The 16,706-nt window shown below is 35.3% G+C and overlaps 1 protein-coding gene across 1 annotated transcript; it reads right to left on the reverse strand.

Annotated features, from left to right (window-relative positions):
* Positions 1-5,007: 5,007 nt before the first annotated feature.
* On the reverse strand, positions 5,008-16,249 carry LOC131873646 (uncharacterized). Its single transcript, XM_059216668.1, has 4 exons — positions 15,390-16,249; positions 8,109-8,818; positions 6,211-6,469; positions 5,008-5,762 (listed from the first exon to the last, which is right to left on the reverse strand). Exons 1-4 carry the CDS (start codon positions 15,867-15,869, stop codon positions 5,598-5,600), a joined length of 1,614 nt encoding a protein of 537 aa, XP_059072651.1. The 5' UTR covers positions 15,870-16,249; the 3' UTR covers positions 5,008-5,597.
* Between the last annotated feature and the right edge of the window lie 457 nt (positions 16,250-16,706).

Genomic DNA, 16,706 nt, shown 5'->3' on the forward strand with positions numbered 1-16,706 from the left:
CCGTGCATGAGGAAAAGGGACAACCAATGGGAGGAGTGAAGCCCATGTGAATAAACAATAAGTATGGGACTCCCTATTCCATGTCCTATTAATAGAATGAAAATGGGCTCTCTAAAAATAGCTTTGGGAATAAAGTGTAAGTTTGGAAAGATTGAATGGTTGGTTAACAATATCATCAAAATTAGCATGGGGAGTTTGAATTTCACTAAAAACACTATTAAAATTCTTCTGGGAAAAGGTTGTTAAAGGTAAAATAAAGGACACAAAGAAAGATAATGAAGGGGGCTCAATTTATCTTAGTGTCAAATCACACAACCTCTAAGAAAAAAGAGATGTGGCTTCTAGATTTAGGGACTTTGTTAAATTGTCAATTAAGAGTTAACTAAGAAATGTTTGAATGAAGAGTTATTTTCTTCCAACTATAAAGAAAAGAGCATAGGGTTCCTTGATTTGTTGGTGCTTATTTATCATAATAATAAAAATAAATGTTTGTTCATAAATCAAGAGATTAACTTACTTCGTTTTGAAGTTGACGTCGTGATTTCTCAATTGCTCTAACTTAACTATAAGTAGGAATGAGAAACTTATAACAAGTTTTAATTGAGTGATGTTGATAATTTATCTTTATCTAATTTCAAAACTTATGGTAATCTTGAGTTTGATCATGAAAGGGATTGTACATGTGCTAAGTCTGATTTGAAGGATTTTGTTCATAAAATTTTAAAATTTGATTAAAAAATTTAATTCTAAATTAAACACAATTAAAAGGTAAAAGCCTTAATGATAATGCACATCTTGATAATGATTTAGATGTAGAAGCAAGAGGTGTGGAATTATTCTAGATTGCTTGAAAGAATATCATAGATAGAATCCTTAAGGAGGGCAAGGACAAAGGTATTCTTTAAAGATAAGAACAAGGAACTACGTGATTTGACTGCCCGCTTATTGCATCATATGCCTAGTTAGGTATTCAATGTCCATTAATAAATAAAACTCATGGTTGGAGAAAGAAATCATATCAGCTAGTTTCCTATGGGAGAATCACACAAGTGGATCGGTCAAATACATGACCTAGGCATGTAAAGTATTGATTGACAAGTTCAAAGTTGTTTAGAGTACTCGATAAATTGCTACTGCACCAAAGGTCGCGGCTAAATTGGCTCCAAAAAGTCACCAAAAAGTCAATGACACGAAATTTGTCAAAAATTACAGATCGTTGATCATGATCAACAGAACTAGCTGCAGCTTTGATTTTTCAAAAAATTTCGTAAAAATCAATAAAACGAGTTTTATAGCCACTTTTTGGAGCCAGTTTAGCCACATCCCTGCACCAAACAGGGTTTTTGAGTACCTACTTTTATTTATTGATACTGATATTTTTGCAGGACTGGTTTCTCTTTATTTCAAATAATTTTGCCTTCAAAGAGTGTTGTGTACAATAGTTTTGTTTTCAACATTGAGTTTAATTAGTTTATTTTACATATTTATCTTGAACAAGTTGTTTTGCATCAACATACAAAATCCATGTATACCACTAATAATTTTAAACTCGCAACGATTGTGCTACTTGTGTGTAAATTTTATGGTTTGAATAGATTATTGCAACTTTTGTATTGCAATCATTATTAATTTGATTATTTTTAGCTTCACATGTAAATCTCTAATATTTAACTTAGCATCTTGTGCTAATTTCCAATTCATTATGCCGAGAGGCATCTACAATGACATCAAAATGTCCGTAAACAAAAATTCAATTTTGAAACAATTTGGCATGCAAATGACGAGTAAATGCATGAAATATGCCATCTTTTGATTTTTGTAGAGGTGTTATTTTATAACTCCAAATAAAATAGAACCCTCGCCACTTGTCTCCAACTATATGAAACCATTACATTCAAATGATAGTGGAAGAGTGCCATAATATTTAAAAGGGAGCAATCAATAAAATCAACTCTATTATTATCCATATTTTTGAAACACTTGTATAATACTAATATTGTTGCAATCCTCATATTCCCTTCTATTATAAGATATCTCTCGACATAATTTACCTATATTTTTTAAATATAGATATATTAGTTTATTCTGTGCACTCATTCTTTTTGTTTCTACCTTTAGCTACAAAATGTAAGTGTGTTAAATCAGGTCAAAAAATTATAAATCTGTTGTGTAAAAGAGTAGTTTAGCCTTGGCCCATACCAGAGTACCAAAAAGATAAGTTATTTCCACAATTTAGAGTTCTAGGGTTCTAGTTTAAGTTCTTGTTATAAGAGGGCTTCCCATTCTAATCCTGAATAAGTTGAGTTTACATATTTCCTTTCGTATCATCCCAAAAGAACAAATTAGAACACCAACAGCCTCAATCTACCAAGTGGAAACAAAAAGCTTAAAACTCCACCTGGATGAAAGGATTTCAGTTGGATCTCAAACTAATAATGAACAAACGTCTATAGTCAGTTCCAAGCAAAATAAGAGAATTAATATGCAAATAAGAGCAATGTTGATTAGATTCACACAAATATAAGCTGAAATGAAAACAAAATTGTCAGTATTAATCTGAGATTCTCTAAGGCGAAAAGAACCTAAACAGGTAGAATCTTGTGATCATCATGTTGGTTGTTTATGTATGGTAGAGGATCATATTAAGAGAATTAATATGCAAATAAGAGCAATGTTGATTAGATTCACACAAATATAAGCTGAAATGAAAACAAAATTGTCAGTATTAATCTGAGATTCTCTAAGGCGAAAAGAACCTAAACAGGTAGAATCTTGTGATCATCATGTTGGTTGTTTATGTAAGGTAGAGGATCATATGTAAACAGTTAGCATGTTGACCACATATCAACTATTTACTTTCAAAGCTTCAAGAGGGGAACCCTCACGTCTTATGACAAGGAACAAAATTTACAATATGATATCCAAACACCAAACCACTTACCTTGCATAGAAAGCATAAAGCTATCCTGATCCTTTAATCCCAATTGACATCTACAACTATAATTACGAAAGCTAAGAACTAGCAAATGGCCGAGTCAAAGGTTATATGCACTGGCAGTAAGCCACGCCACTACATGATTTGTCCAATAGGTTAAGAGCATTGCAAAAAATTAATAGACTCGCTTTATAAAACTTGAAAGTCCCTTAACACTCCAGGGATACATAAGGAGTTACTGAGAGGAGCACCTAAAACTCAAAAAAGGATAAAATCCCTATAATATCACGAGTAACGTCTCATCACAAACAGCCTTTGATGTAAATGCAAAGGTGGTGATGTGTTGCATGAAAGAGAGATTCATATAGACAACCTCAACAATCAGCTCGCCCAGCTTCTAAGCTTACTCCAACTTTAATGAGTAAGTGAAGTGCAACAAATTCCTTTTGCATGAAATTTTTCCACTAATCTTGGTGAAAACGCTATAGAGGCTTTGACCTTGAAAAACTCACCACTCATTATTAGTAGGAGAAGTTTAGAAACTAATGAAATCTCAATTCTATTTTATTGGCTACAAAAAACTTAGGTCAAAGCAAAGTGCAAGAATGCACCACTAAATTTAGCAGTCAATAATTTTGATTATATTCCTGCACACAAGATCAAAACACGGTGAACTGCGTGAAAAGACCCCACAGCTACAAAACAAAGCCGTTCGTGATAGCGGAGTAAAAAAATATCAATAAAGCATGATTTTGAGCTCAAAATTGAGATGGATAAAATGAATGGACCCCTGCTATTCAAATCAGTAAGCTGCATTCCAACCTAAGGGATAGGATATATGAAAAGGTAAGAGAACTGCTTAAAATATTTGCAGGATGATGTCCCGATTCAATGTAGGCATTGGGACAGATACGCACTAGATACAAACATTTGGCATTATAGGCATGCAAAAATCTGCATTATTTCCTTAACTCCTCAAATGGGTCAATAAGCCACACCTATTATGTAAGGACCTTGACTTCATTCTTAGTAAGTGCATTTCACCACAATGTATGGTTGCATGAGCGAATGGATGGCTGCTCGAACAAGGATGATAGAAAGGGGTGCTGAACTTGTGGAGGGCACAGTTTCGGATAAAGATAGTAATTCAAATTGGATGCCATGTTATCTTATGACTACCCAACATAAGATGGCCAACCGGATGAAAAATGATTGCAAGGATGTTATGACCCCATTTCATGGACTTGATAATAGAAATCATATTCACAAAGTCAAGAAAGTTTATCATGGATAAAACAGTTATGGCCAATGGTTTTGTAGTGCTAGTCAACATGGCAACAATGACCAAAAATCTTCAGGGTAGCAATGGACAGGAAGGGTGTGGCAGATACATAAAATTTACATAAAGTGCCATGCATACAACCTGAAGAGAAGAAAGGGCTATGGAGAGAACTTGAATTTATCACAACAAAAACAAAAACCATATAACTGATAATCCACCATTGACGAGACTCCCAGTGCATGGAACATGCCACGATGATTTTACTTAGACCTACAGCAGGTAAGTGAAACAGGTGGAGATGTGCACAGTTCAATCAACAGTCTGCTGGTTTGAACTTCCTCATCCACATTAGCAAGATAAAACATACACTTGAGTTAAAAAATAATATTTCCTAAATGGTTCAACATGTTTAAAGACCACGGATACAAACACATACATGAACATTGAGAATTAATTGTTCGCCAGTGAGGCTACAAGGCCCAATGCTGAAAATTCATCTCACCAAGAATCTTTACCTTAAGTCCTAGTTGTTTATGCCAACTTGAGGGTATGCCTACAAGCAAGTGAACAACATGACAATCAACAGTCTAGTATCATGTAGGTGAAACGATTATGCCAATTCAAGATTTTATTTTCCAAGAAAATTATATAATATTGAAAATTCGTACTTGCATCTTTACTTTTCTTAATGGCTATTCCATCCATATATTCATATGCCTACAAGCAAGTGAACAGCATGACAATCAACAGTCTAGTATCATGTAGGTGAAACAATTATGCCGATTCAAGATTTTATTTTCCAAGAAAATTATATAATATTGAAAATTTATACTTGCATCTTTGCTTTTCTTAATGGCTATTCCATCCATATTTTCATATTGTTTCTCTTGAATACATACTTGAACTTCCCTCTGTTACCGAAAAATGATATTGTCCATCAGGTGCCAGGCAATAACCTTAGCCACCATTATAGTCAGACAGCATAAAATGCAATCCCAAAACAACACTCATATACTTTACAGTACTCAGGTGCAAGAGCTCTAACTTGAGCTCATTTTTTTTTACATGTAATTACAGCCCTACCCACATACCTCTCTGTAAGTTGAAATGTCGATTATTGCACGAAAATTTCCCAGGAAAGACAATGTCAGGTACAGCACAATTTACTTTCTCACATCATGTACCCTCAAGGAGTATAGCATCTATTGCCCCTATCTTTTCCATTTACTAATTTAAGACACAAATCATCAAAAAAAACCATTGCATACGCTATGACAACTGTAAGTCGATGCAGCATAAGGAACAGAAATTCCTCTGTACATATTAGTAATAAAGGGAGGACCGACAACTAAGCTTGTTAGATACATATTGAGCAACTACTCAAACATCTCCAATAGTAATATCGCCATGCATTTTTTTCTGAACAGCTTTCACTGCAGCAACCCTTGCTGCGTTGGCTGCTCTGTTGGCAGCAGTAATAGCCTTATTTACTCTTTCATCAACTCGAGGAATTTCAAATGCTTTCTGCGCTGCACACCTTGCTTCCTGAAAAACAAGCACCTAAGACATTAAAAAATGAACCTGCAATTCATCATTTCTTAATAGCTAAGTATAATTCTTTCTTTCTCCTTTTCACTCCCAAACCCATCCCCTGTCTGCCTCTCATCCCACTCCAAATAAAATAAAGAAAAAAAGTAAAACCCAGTAGAAGCAATAGTCAAACACAAAATATACAAAGGAAGAAAGCCATTCCAAAATAAAATAATATGCATTCACCATCCCCCCTCATCCTCCCGACCAAACAACTACAGACCATTGGAAGAGACAATTAGAACCCCAATATATAAGGAAGAAAACAATCCAAATTAGAAAAGATGCACTAGTGTGCTTATAATCAAGGTTCAGAATGCAATAATTTAATTGAATTTCTAATAGCAGCCTTCAACAATTGTGAACACTATGGTATTGCTAATATATGAACACTGAAGGGTACCTGTACTGCATTCAAGACTTTTGAATGGTTCACAGCCATGGGGCATCCTGGTTGAGAATTCTGTGTGCTAGGAGTCTCCAACACACCATGATGCCAGTGGCCAGACTGCCTTTCACCATTTCTAAATGTATACATTCCAAGACCTTGTTTTCTTCCCTCATACCATGCACCTTCATATTGATGACCATTGGCAAAGTGGTACACACCAAACCCATGCATTTTGTCTGCAAAATACTCTCCAGCATAGGTATCACCATTTCTGCAGAGAAATATGAGTCCCTTTGTCAACTGGAGATTCATTACAAGGGTGAAATATGCCTTCTGTTCTAAAGTATAAAGATACAAGTTTATGACAGTTATTTTTAATGACTAAACTTTTAAAAGTAAAAAGGAAAATACTGAAGAAAATCTTAGCACCCTCCACTGACCTTAGTCGAGTAAGAATGGATATGAATTTTGCAGACAAATTGGTATCCTAGATTTAGGCTCCCAAATGAGATCTTTGCATTTCATTCTACAATTCTTGTCTACCCTTGTTCATGGAATAATGTTGGTAACAAAAGAAGAGATTTATGCAGGTCTAAACAATTGTGAAGTGGAATGGATGTGTTCTAATTTTAAGTAGCATTTTAATACCCAAAAGAAAAGGGCATGCACGAAAAAATTAGCCATCCTATCTATTAGCACCAGGAAGCAAGGTAAAAGTTAAAACCATATCTATACTAAAATTATCACATTCATGTATCTATGCTACATAAATGATGTCTTATTCAGGGGCAACTACAGCATTCTACTTGTGTATGATTCATTTGTAGGACCATAATTCTTGAAATAGCTGCCACCGTCTCGCTTTTGGGCTCACTCTGGTTGTACACTGAGCATAACAAAATATATAAACATGTGATGGCTACAATTTATCAAATGTGGATGCAAGCATAGCAAAGCAATAGATTATTTGGCTACTCATATGCCCTGTAGTGGAAGAATGAAGAATGTAGCAATGGGACAACATTTATGGTGATCTTGTTTTTGAGGTCAAAAGAGGGCAGCACTACCTTAAGTGTTCAAAATTTATACAAATTTCCATTTTCAAATTAATATTCTACGTTGATCACTTAAAATCTATAGGCTCAGATGACACAATCACAACAGAAGGCGGATGAAGGCAAAAATAGTGTGAAGCAAAACCTAAAAATATCAGAAATATAGAGCAGATCTCTATAGCAGGACTACACAAAATCACAAACTTTTCTTTTTATCTGATCATTTTTTCTGCTTTGGTTTTGTCTGCATGATTTCTGATACTTTTAAAAAATATTTTTCCTTCCAAATGTGCATTTATTTTCATTCATTAGAACTCTTAAAAAATTTCTCACACTGTTGTCAACCATCACCTCAGAAAATAGTGAATTCTTAACGAGCTACTTATAAGTGGATAAATTTTCAAAAAGAACTCAAAATCAATTTCACGCACTTAATGAGTTTTCAAAGAAAAATGTTGCCATGTTCTAGACTTACTGAAAATGACAAGTATTAATATTAATTTCTAAGTTGTCCAACAGGTTGTGCTGTAATGGTGACAGCAATTGCGAGGAAATAATCCATGATAGCCCCAGTCAACAGGTGAATAGATTTTAGTATAACAAATATAGGGAGCATCTGAGTAAAACCCAAACTTAAATCCAAAGGATGTTATCTGTGCTACCTGGCTTTAAAGGCAGCCTGTAACCTCACCTAAAAGATTTAGCCAGCAGAAGAAATAAATTCAATATACACAAAATATATATCCTCGTGATGTTAATTTATAAAAAAAGCAATTCGCCATCTATTATCATATTCCACTAAAATTAATTCTTTCCCATAAATAGTTTATAATATTTTATCAAAAACATGCGTACCTAAAATGATAGTATCCGAGGCCATGCTTGACGCCCCACTTGAACTCCCCCACATACCGACTACCATCTTCACAAATGTGAACACCATAACCATGGCTCTGTCCATTACACCACTCCCCTAAATACACATCTCCAGTGTAAAACCTGTAAACCCCATAACCATGCCTGAAACCCTGTCTATACTGTCCTCTATAACGGCTGCCTCTGGCCCATGTCTCAACCCCATAACCATCATATTTTCCATCAATCCAATCCCCTTCGTAGCTTCCACTCATATTATAATAATAGACACCACTGCCCGAGCACTTGCCCTGATGAAATTCCCCCTCGTACATATCACCATTGGTGTATACCCTCACTGCTTCTCTAGATATTATCTTGCTGGTCCTCTCAGAGCCAATTGTCCATGTGACCAGGGTCTTGGCTAATAAAGCCCTCTTTTTTTCTCTGTCTTGTATCAAAAAGGCCACAAGGGGCTTGGAGGCAAGCCAGCCCCATGTCTTATGCACCCCAAGTTTGCCTCTGGGAAAGGAGGGCCATCTATGGGATAGTTTGAGGTTTCGGTATGCAATTCTCAATGATATGACCACTGCTGTCATAAACACCACCGCTGCAAAAAAATCAAACCAGAAACTCCATACTATTGCTGCTTCAGAAGACTGTAAATCAGAAAGGAGCATCGCCTCTTCATCCTCGTCATAACCTTGCATCTACAAAAAAGTAAACGAAAGGTGCTTTTAAGTTCTACGATGCATTTTTCCCCTGCCATTATTACCAAGTAGCAAGTAATTATTTAAGGGCTGGAGGTGTAAGGAAAGTTTTAAAGGACTGGGAACCTTTCTCTACTTAAAGAATATCTGATAAATCTTTGCAGGTAAAAGAAAATAAAAACTATGTCAAAAAGAAACTCATTAAATAAGAAACAACACACAAGCTATAGAGTGAAACTGATAGATGAACCTTCTAAAATATTCCAACAAAATAGACAATATACGGTAAATCACTGAGAACATATAAAAGATGAACCTTCTCTTCAAAAACTAGAACAAAAGAATGATTGTAAATGTAAAACAATGATCTAAATGGTTAACTACAAGATGAACCTTCTTAAAAGTTACTTTTATTTTATTTTCTTAATCATTCATGATATCAGCAATGTACTGATATAGAAAATGATAATTTCAGGTATCCAAGGGATCGGACTTGAGAATACAACTTGGGTCTTTCTTATTATGTTAGCTATAGCAATCCACCAACGTTGCCACTGCATAATCTAGAAAGCCTTAGATTAGTTGGTGACGGACTTTGGAACTAAGGACTTTATAATTGATGGTGATTAAATTTTTAAGCAATATCACATGTGATGAACATGTAAAGTTAATGAGACCGCATTGGTTGATATAAATATATTTATGTGTGTTTATTGCTATAAGGTATACAAATTTGCATAGACCGTGAAAAAGTACCCTTTTTTTATGATCAGGATGTATGGCAATGAAATGAACTAGAAATCTAGCATATGTTCTGATTTACATGTATTTATCATTTTAAGCTATCCAAGATACCACAATCCATTTGGTAGATATGCAAGGTTTCCAGTTCAAACAGATGCCAGCAAATGATGGCAATGTGGGTGAAGGCATTCAGGTGGAGATTTTGTATAGGCCACAGATATTGGCCAAATGTCGATGGACTCAACCAGCAGAAATTTACTGCAGATGAAAACCATAGCACATAAACAATGTACTCAAGACAGGAAAGATATTGGAGATCTTATCTGAGAGAAAAGGCAACCTAGATAATAAAAACTAAGAGGATACATGTTCAAAGGCTTGAAAGTCAAAAGGAATTTCAAGAGTGAATTAGAAATCAGTAGAATGCAAGGTGAGCCTTAGAGAAACTAAGAATAATCCAGACAGCCATGCCTGGAGTCAGGAATTTAAGGAAAATTGTCTGAGGAATTCAAGTTTTATATCTTCAGAGGAATCTGGGAATGATGACCATAGGAAAACGTGCTTCACCATGATTTTAAGAGAGCAAATTGTCTACCAAAAAAAGGGAGAAATGGGGAAGATTGTTGGAAAACCAGTATGTTACACCCTTGTTAAAAAAACATTAGAGTTTTATAAAAATTGGAGCGAAAAAATAGCCAGTCATGAGCCAAGTGAAACAAGCAGACACAGCCGAGTGTTACGATAATAAAGGAGTCAGGTTTTTATGTCCTTTACTGTTTGTGTTCCTATTCTCGAAACCCTGAAAGCAATCTGATGGTCTTTCCGTATGGTTACATATTGTGTATGTGTGTTGCATGTGATGAATTGTAAATACTAACATGCAGGGTGGAGCACAGATGAGGCAATCCAAAATCTCAACGTTGATGAAAACCAGTTGTAGGCAGAAGGAGCGTTGCAGATGCACAAACAATCTTCAATTTTTTGTTTAAAATGTACAACGCCCTTGTAAAAATTGCATAATTAGACCTTTTGATGCATCAGGCATATGATTATATCAACCAAGGGATTACTTATCTCTATTGTTATTTTCAACTATTAGTTAATTAATTGTAATAAACAAGGTAACCCAATTGAGCAATTGTTCCCTGATGTTTCATCTTTCTTTTTAGGGACCACCTGAGCATGAATTTCATAAGAGGATCCAATTGAAAGGATGAAATAAGTGCTGAAGCTTTGAGAGATCACTTTTTGATGATTCTGTAGTTTTCTGTCAAGTGTTATTGCTATTGGTTCCCTGTCTAAATGAATATCTAGTCGGTACACCTGTGTAGAGAATAAGTTAACTGAACCTTTAATACAAACAAGCCTAGAAAGATCACTTTAGTACTCTTTGTGTTGATTCAGATAGTTTAATCCTTGTCATTTAGCTGGTTTGATACTTGGCCTTGTATACCTAAGGTATCTCTAGCTTGACTAGGTTGAAAGTATGGACCCATGCCTTAATAAATACTCCACAGTCAAAATTTGTTTCCAAGTTTTTGTGGTGTGCGAGTGTGCCATGCATCCAAAGTAGGTGAGCAAGATCATGACAAGTGTCAACCCCTCAATGCCTTCACTGGAAGGAAGTTATTGGGCTTAAAACTTTGTTCGCAATTAAAGTTGCCCATTGTGCATGTTCATGATAATTTTTGTGATTTCAACACAGCTGATTCATCTCAATTTCCCACCTTACTTGAGACCCAGAATTGAGAGAAAACCAGATTTCAAATGATATAGCAAAAAAAGTATCATTCACACAAATTGTGCCTAACTTTTGCTTCTGGGTGCTCCAAATAGTAACAAACCTGAAATCAGATTTTAATCCATGTTATAGTAGAATCAGGTCCAATTGCCTAAGCTTTATGCCTTGTAACTATTTTCCCCTTCCAGACATCAAGCATTGAAAAATTGGATTGAAAAGAGATTTGAGGCCTATAATTATTTTGGTGCTCTTTTCCCTTGATTTCATCCCTGAGTAGTCCAAAGTAAATACAGATCGAACATTGAGCTATGCCTTGGTTTAATCAAATGATCTATCCATAAATCTCAGGCATAAATTTATCAGTTTCAACCTGGGAGTGCCAAATGTTAAACCAGAAATGGATGGTTGTATAGTAGACCCCATTTAATCCAAATGAAGCATCATCTCAGTGTGCACATAATCACACCACATGGATGGGAAAATTAATTGAAGATTGAAACATGTGTCCAATCTGAAGCATTACACTTCCTATGGATACCTTTTCCCATGGAATTATACATTTAAATCTGGATCCAAAATCACAGTTAAAGCCATATTCTATGAAGTTTTTGCTTCTAAAACCTTCTCAGACCCCTCTTGCCCAAAAATACCTAAGTTGCCGAATCGGAATCGGAATCGGAATCGGATGCATGGGTACGATACATTGGTACAAAAAAAAAATTGAAGGCTTGGGTACGTTTGGGTACTTCTAGACAAAAAATATAAAAAATTGTAAATATATAGTAATAATTATTATTTTATTTATACTAAATAGTTAATAATGTTGTATAATATTAAATCTATAACTACAATTTTTAAATTATCTATATCAATTTATAATTTTACCATATAATTATGAATATATAGTTTAATAAACACTATGTTAATATGGTATATAATAATTTAAATTTTAAAACTATTATATAAAATTATAATCAATTGTTAAACTATTTAAAACTATATATTAAATATATAATAAGTATAAATGAAACTATTACGAGTGGGGAGGGATTATAATTATCGCCAATCGAATAGGATTAGATGAAAATATTTCCCAACCATACCACATCAACTGAGTGTGCATTTACCACTGGCTTTCCCAGACTTACCAAACACGGAGGGCTACCGGCGTCGCTTATTATGATTCCCGTCATAATTTTTTTCCAGACATTACAAACACAGAGCGTTTAATTATTTTGATTCCCGACATTGGTTTTCAATTCCTATATTTTATTAAATATAAACGAAACGCCGACAATTTAAATACTATATTTGCAATAGTGGATTTCGTCTGTAACAAAGCAAGGGTTTTATTTGTAGTGCAGACCGCAAGAGATAGAAGTGTTTTTAAGGTTTTCCAAAGGTCGGGCTGGCACAATAAGCGAAAAAAACCCCTCGTGTTCTGATGTCCGACATGGATTTGTCAAAAAAAACGTGATGAAATCGCTACATCATTCCAAATTCGTCAAGATTCTTGGTTGGAAAAGTGGATGCGTTTCCAGGGCTAAATGAAGGAACCCACAAGGATTCCACAAGGATTCCAGGAAGATTCAGATTCAGAAACGAATCGTACCTGGAATCTGCAGGAAAAATGGAAGTACCGGTAACTTAGAAAAATACCCAAGTTGTCTGAGGCCAAAATTTTCTTATAATCTATTTTAAAACCCTTTTGGGTCTGACAGCTTAGTTCTTTGCTGTAGATGTTTTAGTACCAGTTAAGTATTGATCTCATCCCAGGTGGCATCTCATCCCAGGTGGCAGAAGTGTGAAATCATGCCACATGTTCAGAAGAGCATTGTGAGATCATGCTAGGCGTCATCGTCGTGTAAGTGGTGTTTGGACCCCCCTTGTGATTTGATTTTCTTAATAGCTGCTCCAAACCCATTCCAAATTCAGAATACAACCCAAGTAGTTTAATGTTTGGATCTGAATGCCTAAGCTTTGTAACATAGTCATTTTTCAGATTTATTGGGGCTAAAGATAGTTTAACAATGTAAATCTTAACAGTCAAGGGTGGTGAGATCATACCACATATTTCTAAAGAGTAACGAGATCAAGATTGGCATATTCCCTTAAGTCATAAATCCATTCCAAATCCAAAATAAGACCCAAGCAGTTTAATGCATTTGGATCCAAGAGCCTAAGCTTTGTAACTTAGTCATTTTTTGGATTCCTCGGGGCAAATATAGTTTAACTCTTAATATGTAAAGGATGGTGAGATCATGCCACATATTTTTAAGGAGTAACGGGATCAAAGCAGAGGTATAATCCCTTAAGTCATATGACGTAAACCCATTCCAGACCCAAAATTAGACCCAAGCACTTTAATGCACTGAATCCAAAAACCTAAGCTTTGTGACTTAGTCATTTTTTGGATTCCTTAGGGTAAATATAGTTGAACTTCTAAAGTAAAGGGTGGTGAGATAATGCCACATATTTCTAAGGAGTAAAAAGATAAGATAGGTATAATCCCTTAAGTCGTAGTCGCAAAATCAAGAAATTGAACCAGACACGAGAGTGGGATCATAAAAAATTTAATCCAAGATCACACCTGCTTTGGTGTCACACCTCTTATGATCGAAATCCATCCCAAGGTGTTCCAAGATTAGTTCAGATTCAAGGCATTAATGCAGTTAAATGGTCATCAAGTTCAGCCACTTACCTTATATATTGGCCAAATTCTCAGTTTAACCGGACTTAATAAAGGTAAAATCAGATTTAAGTTATACTTGGGTCCAAACTACAATGACCCAGGATTCAAGCCATATTCTGGAATTAAGGTCCAATATTCAAGTTGGAGCCATAATCAAAAAGTTAAAACTGCTATAATATTAGATTGGGTCTTGAGAAACTCATTACAGTTGTTAAAGGAATCCAAGCAGCACAAGATGGTGCCACATGTCACCCACTCACACCCCTTGACATCTCAGAAGCCCTAGCAACCAAGAAGCCCCTTTCTTCAGAGTGATAAGCCCAAGGGTATGAGGTATTGCTAATCAGATTCCCTATCAGACCATTGAATGCTGATGAGCCAGATTAACAAAATGATCACTTTCAGATTGAAACAGTGCCCAAGAATAACAGAAATAAAACCTGGATAATCTATGGGGAAAACAGATTTGACACCAGTTTCAACTGGATTTAAGATGAGATCAGGTCCAAACCTTAATCGCAAATAAAACATATGAAATACAAATTATTTGCTGCCAGAGGTTTACCCACCTTAATCTCATTTAAATTCGAAGCTGATGCTCCCAGGAATTGCAAATATAGAGATGGTAAATAAAATGTATGTGTGTGTATGTTTATGTGTGTGTGTGTGTATGTGTGTACGGGTATGTATGTATGTGGTTGAGAGGTTTTCTTGATAATTAACTTTAAGATATTCTCAGAAAAATTTTGGCGTAATTTTTGGTTGCCTGCAAGAATTACTACACTACCCATAAACGAATTGTCCTCCAGCCAGGGGTTGATTTGGAACTAAAAACATTTGGTATGGAACTAAAAGAAGCCTTTAAAACATTCTTTTAAAAAAGTCTAAACATACTTTCATAGCCCCTACATGATCTGAATTTAGAGCAGAGAATCAGAGCCATGTAATAGGAGTTTAACGGACGATTTTGTATAACTTGGCCATCTATTTTTATTTTATTATTATTCTTATTAGTAAATTGCCCACCAATAATAGTAGGTCATCTCGAGCAGTTTAGGGGGATTTTTTGTATTGTTTGGCAAATCTAGCTATATTTGTTATTGGTAAATTCCCTGAGCAATTTAGATAAGGATTTTATTACTCGGCAACTTTAGTTTAATGCCCGACGATGGGTATCTCTTCCGCTAAACTCTCCACAGACATCTCCTCCCTTGAGCATTCGCACCCAATCTCATAGACTGAGATAAAAGCCACACCTAACGAATTCAGTGTCCTAATTTACCCAAATTCAAATTCACGATAATATCCTATCTCGTAAAAATTTGAAGTATTTTATTCCATACGAATATTTAAAGTGCAAAACATTTCATATAATATTTCAAAAATTAAAAAACCTGAGTCTGTTCTGGCAACTGGGCCGCCCTGAAATACAACCAGAGGCACGGAATAGAAACAATGACCAGCGGCGGCAGCAAGATTCGAAACCTCAACCTGACCCTCACCCTCCGACCTCCAAGCATAATCTCCTTCTTCCCCTTTTCCTGCCACAGCCACTTTATATATGGCGGTGGCGGCGGCGCCGGGTGCTGCTTGTGGTGACGCAGAAGCGCCGCCGCCGCCGCTTCTTTGAGGCAGGGAAAGGGCACCTGAGGAGGCGGCGGCGGCGGCTGATTGGTGACATCAATCTTCACCTGCTGTAATTGTTGATGCACCCGCTTGTGCGGGGTTGTCAGCGCTTCATCTGCCCAAACACCACTACCATTAGCAGCGGCGGGGGCGGCGGTGGATAAAGACAGGAGAGGAGGCCTTCGATAATCAGAAGAAGCTCCTCTGCTTTCTTTACCAATCTGTACCTCTGACTTCTTCTGGTGCATTCCTAACAAAACAATAACTGCAACTGCATTCTATCTTCTCTATTTTCTCTGCTTCAGCGGTAGCGGATATTGCAGATTCGGGAGATTTCGTTAAACAAATAAGTCTTCCAGAAGGAAAAAAAAAAAAAAAAAGCAAACTGATTTAAATCTGTCTGGAGAAATCCAAAACTGCGGCAATCAACGGTGGTATTTTATTGCCCGCTAAAATCTGTCGCAATTATCCATCCGAGACTATTTCAACGCCCTTAAAAAATTTCACAGAATTATATGAAATGCGTAAGCAAATTAAATTAATCGATGTAGACAATCACACCAGCTCGACAGCTGTTTATCGCGACTGGCTGGTGTTATCTGATTCTCCAATAATAGCATTCCCTTCGTTTTCGACTCAATTTGACCTATTTGTTTTTTTATAGAAAATGATGTATTTTTATATTAATTTGATTCTATTTTCATATATTTTTAAAAATAGACTTGTTTTTTTGTTTTTATCATCTACCTATTATCTTAGACTGATTACATGGACTAAAAAAAATGATTTAGTTTAAATTTGGGTGGGTAGATATAACTTCAAAGATTTTTAAATTCAAATTTTGTCTTCTTTTTATAAGATATTTTATGAATTAGTGAAAGTATGAGATATTTCAAATTATAAATAAATTAGGGTATTGTATAAAACTAGTATATTTATTTTGAGAAAAATATAGGTAAAGTATGTCAAAAGATTTCATATTTGTTTACTATTCTACTAAAAAAATTATTATATTATTATATTGTAACTAATATTAAATTATTATTAAGATATGATTATATTATTATGTTTTAAAGTATTATTGT

Source organism: Cryptomeria japonica, chromosome 2, assembly GCF_030272615.1.
Source record: "Cryptomeria japonica chromosome 2, Sugi_1.0, whole genome shotgun sequence".
Taxonomy (NCBI): domain Eukaryota; kingdom Viridiplantae; phylum Streptophyta; class Pinopsida; order Cupressales; family Cupressaceae; genus Cryptomeria; species Cryptomeria japonica.

Excerpts from the sequence above, each read along its gene's own strand:
- LOC131873646 (XM_059216668.1), bottom strand. The coding sequence starts at position 15,869 with ATGCACCAGAAGAAGTCAGAGGTACAGATTGGTAAAGAAAGCAGAGGA. Across the intron at positions 8,819-15,389 it reads AGTTGCCAGAACAGACTCAG|ATGCAAGGTTATGACGAGGA; the intron begins GTTTTTTAATTT and ends ACTTTTTTGTAG. Across the intron at positions 5,763-6,210 it reads AAGTCTTGAATGCAGTACAG|GAAGCAAGGTGTGCAGCGCA; the intron begins GTACCCTTCAGT and ends CTTGTTTTTCAG.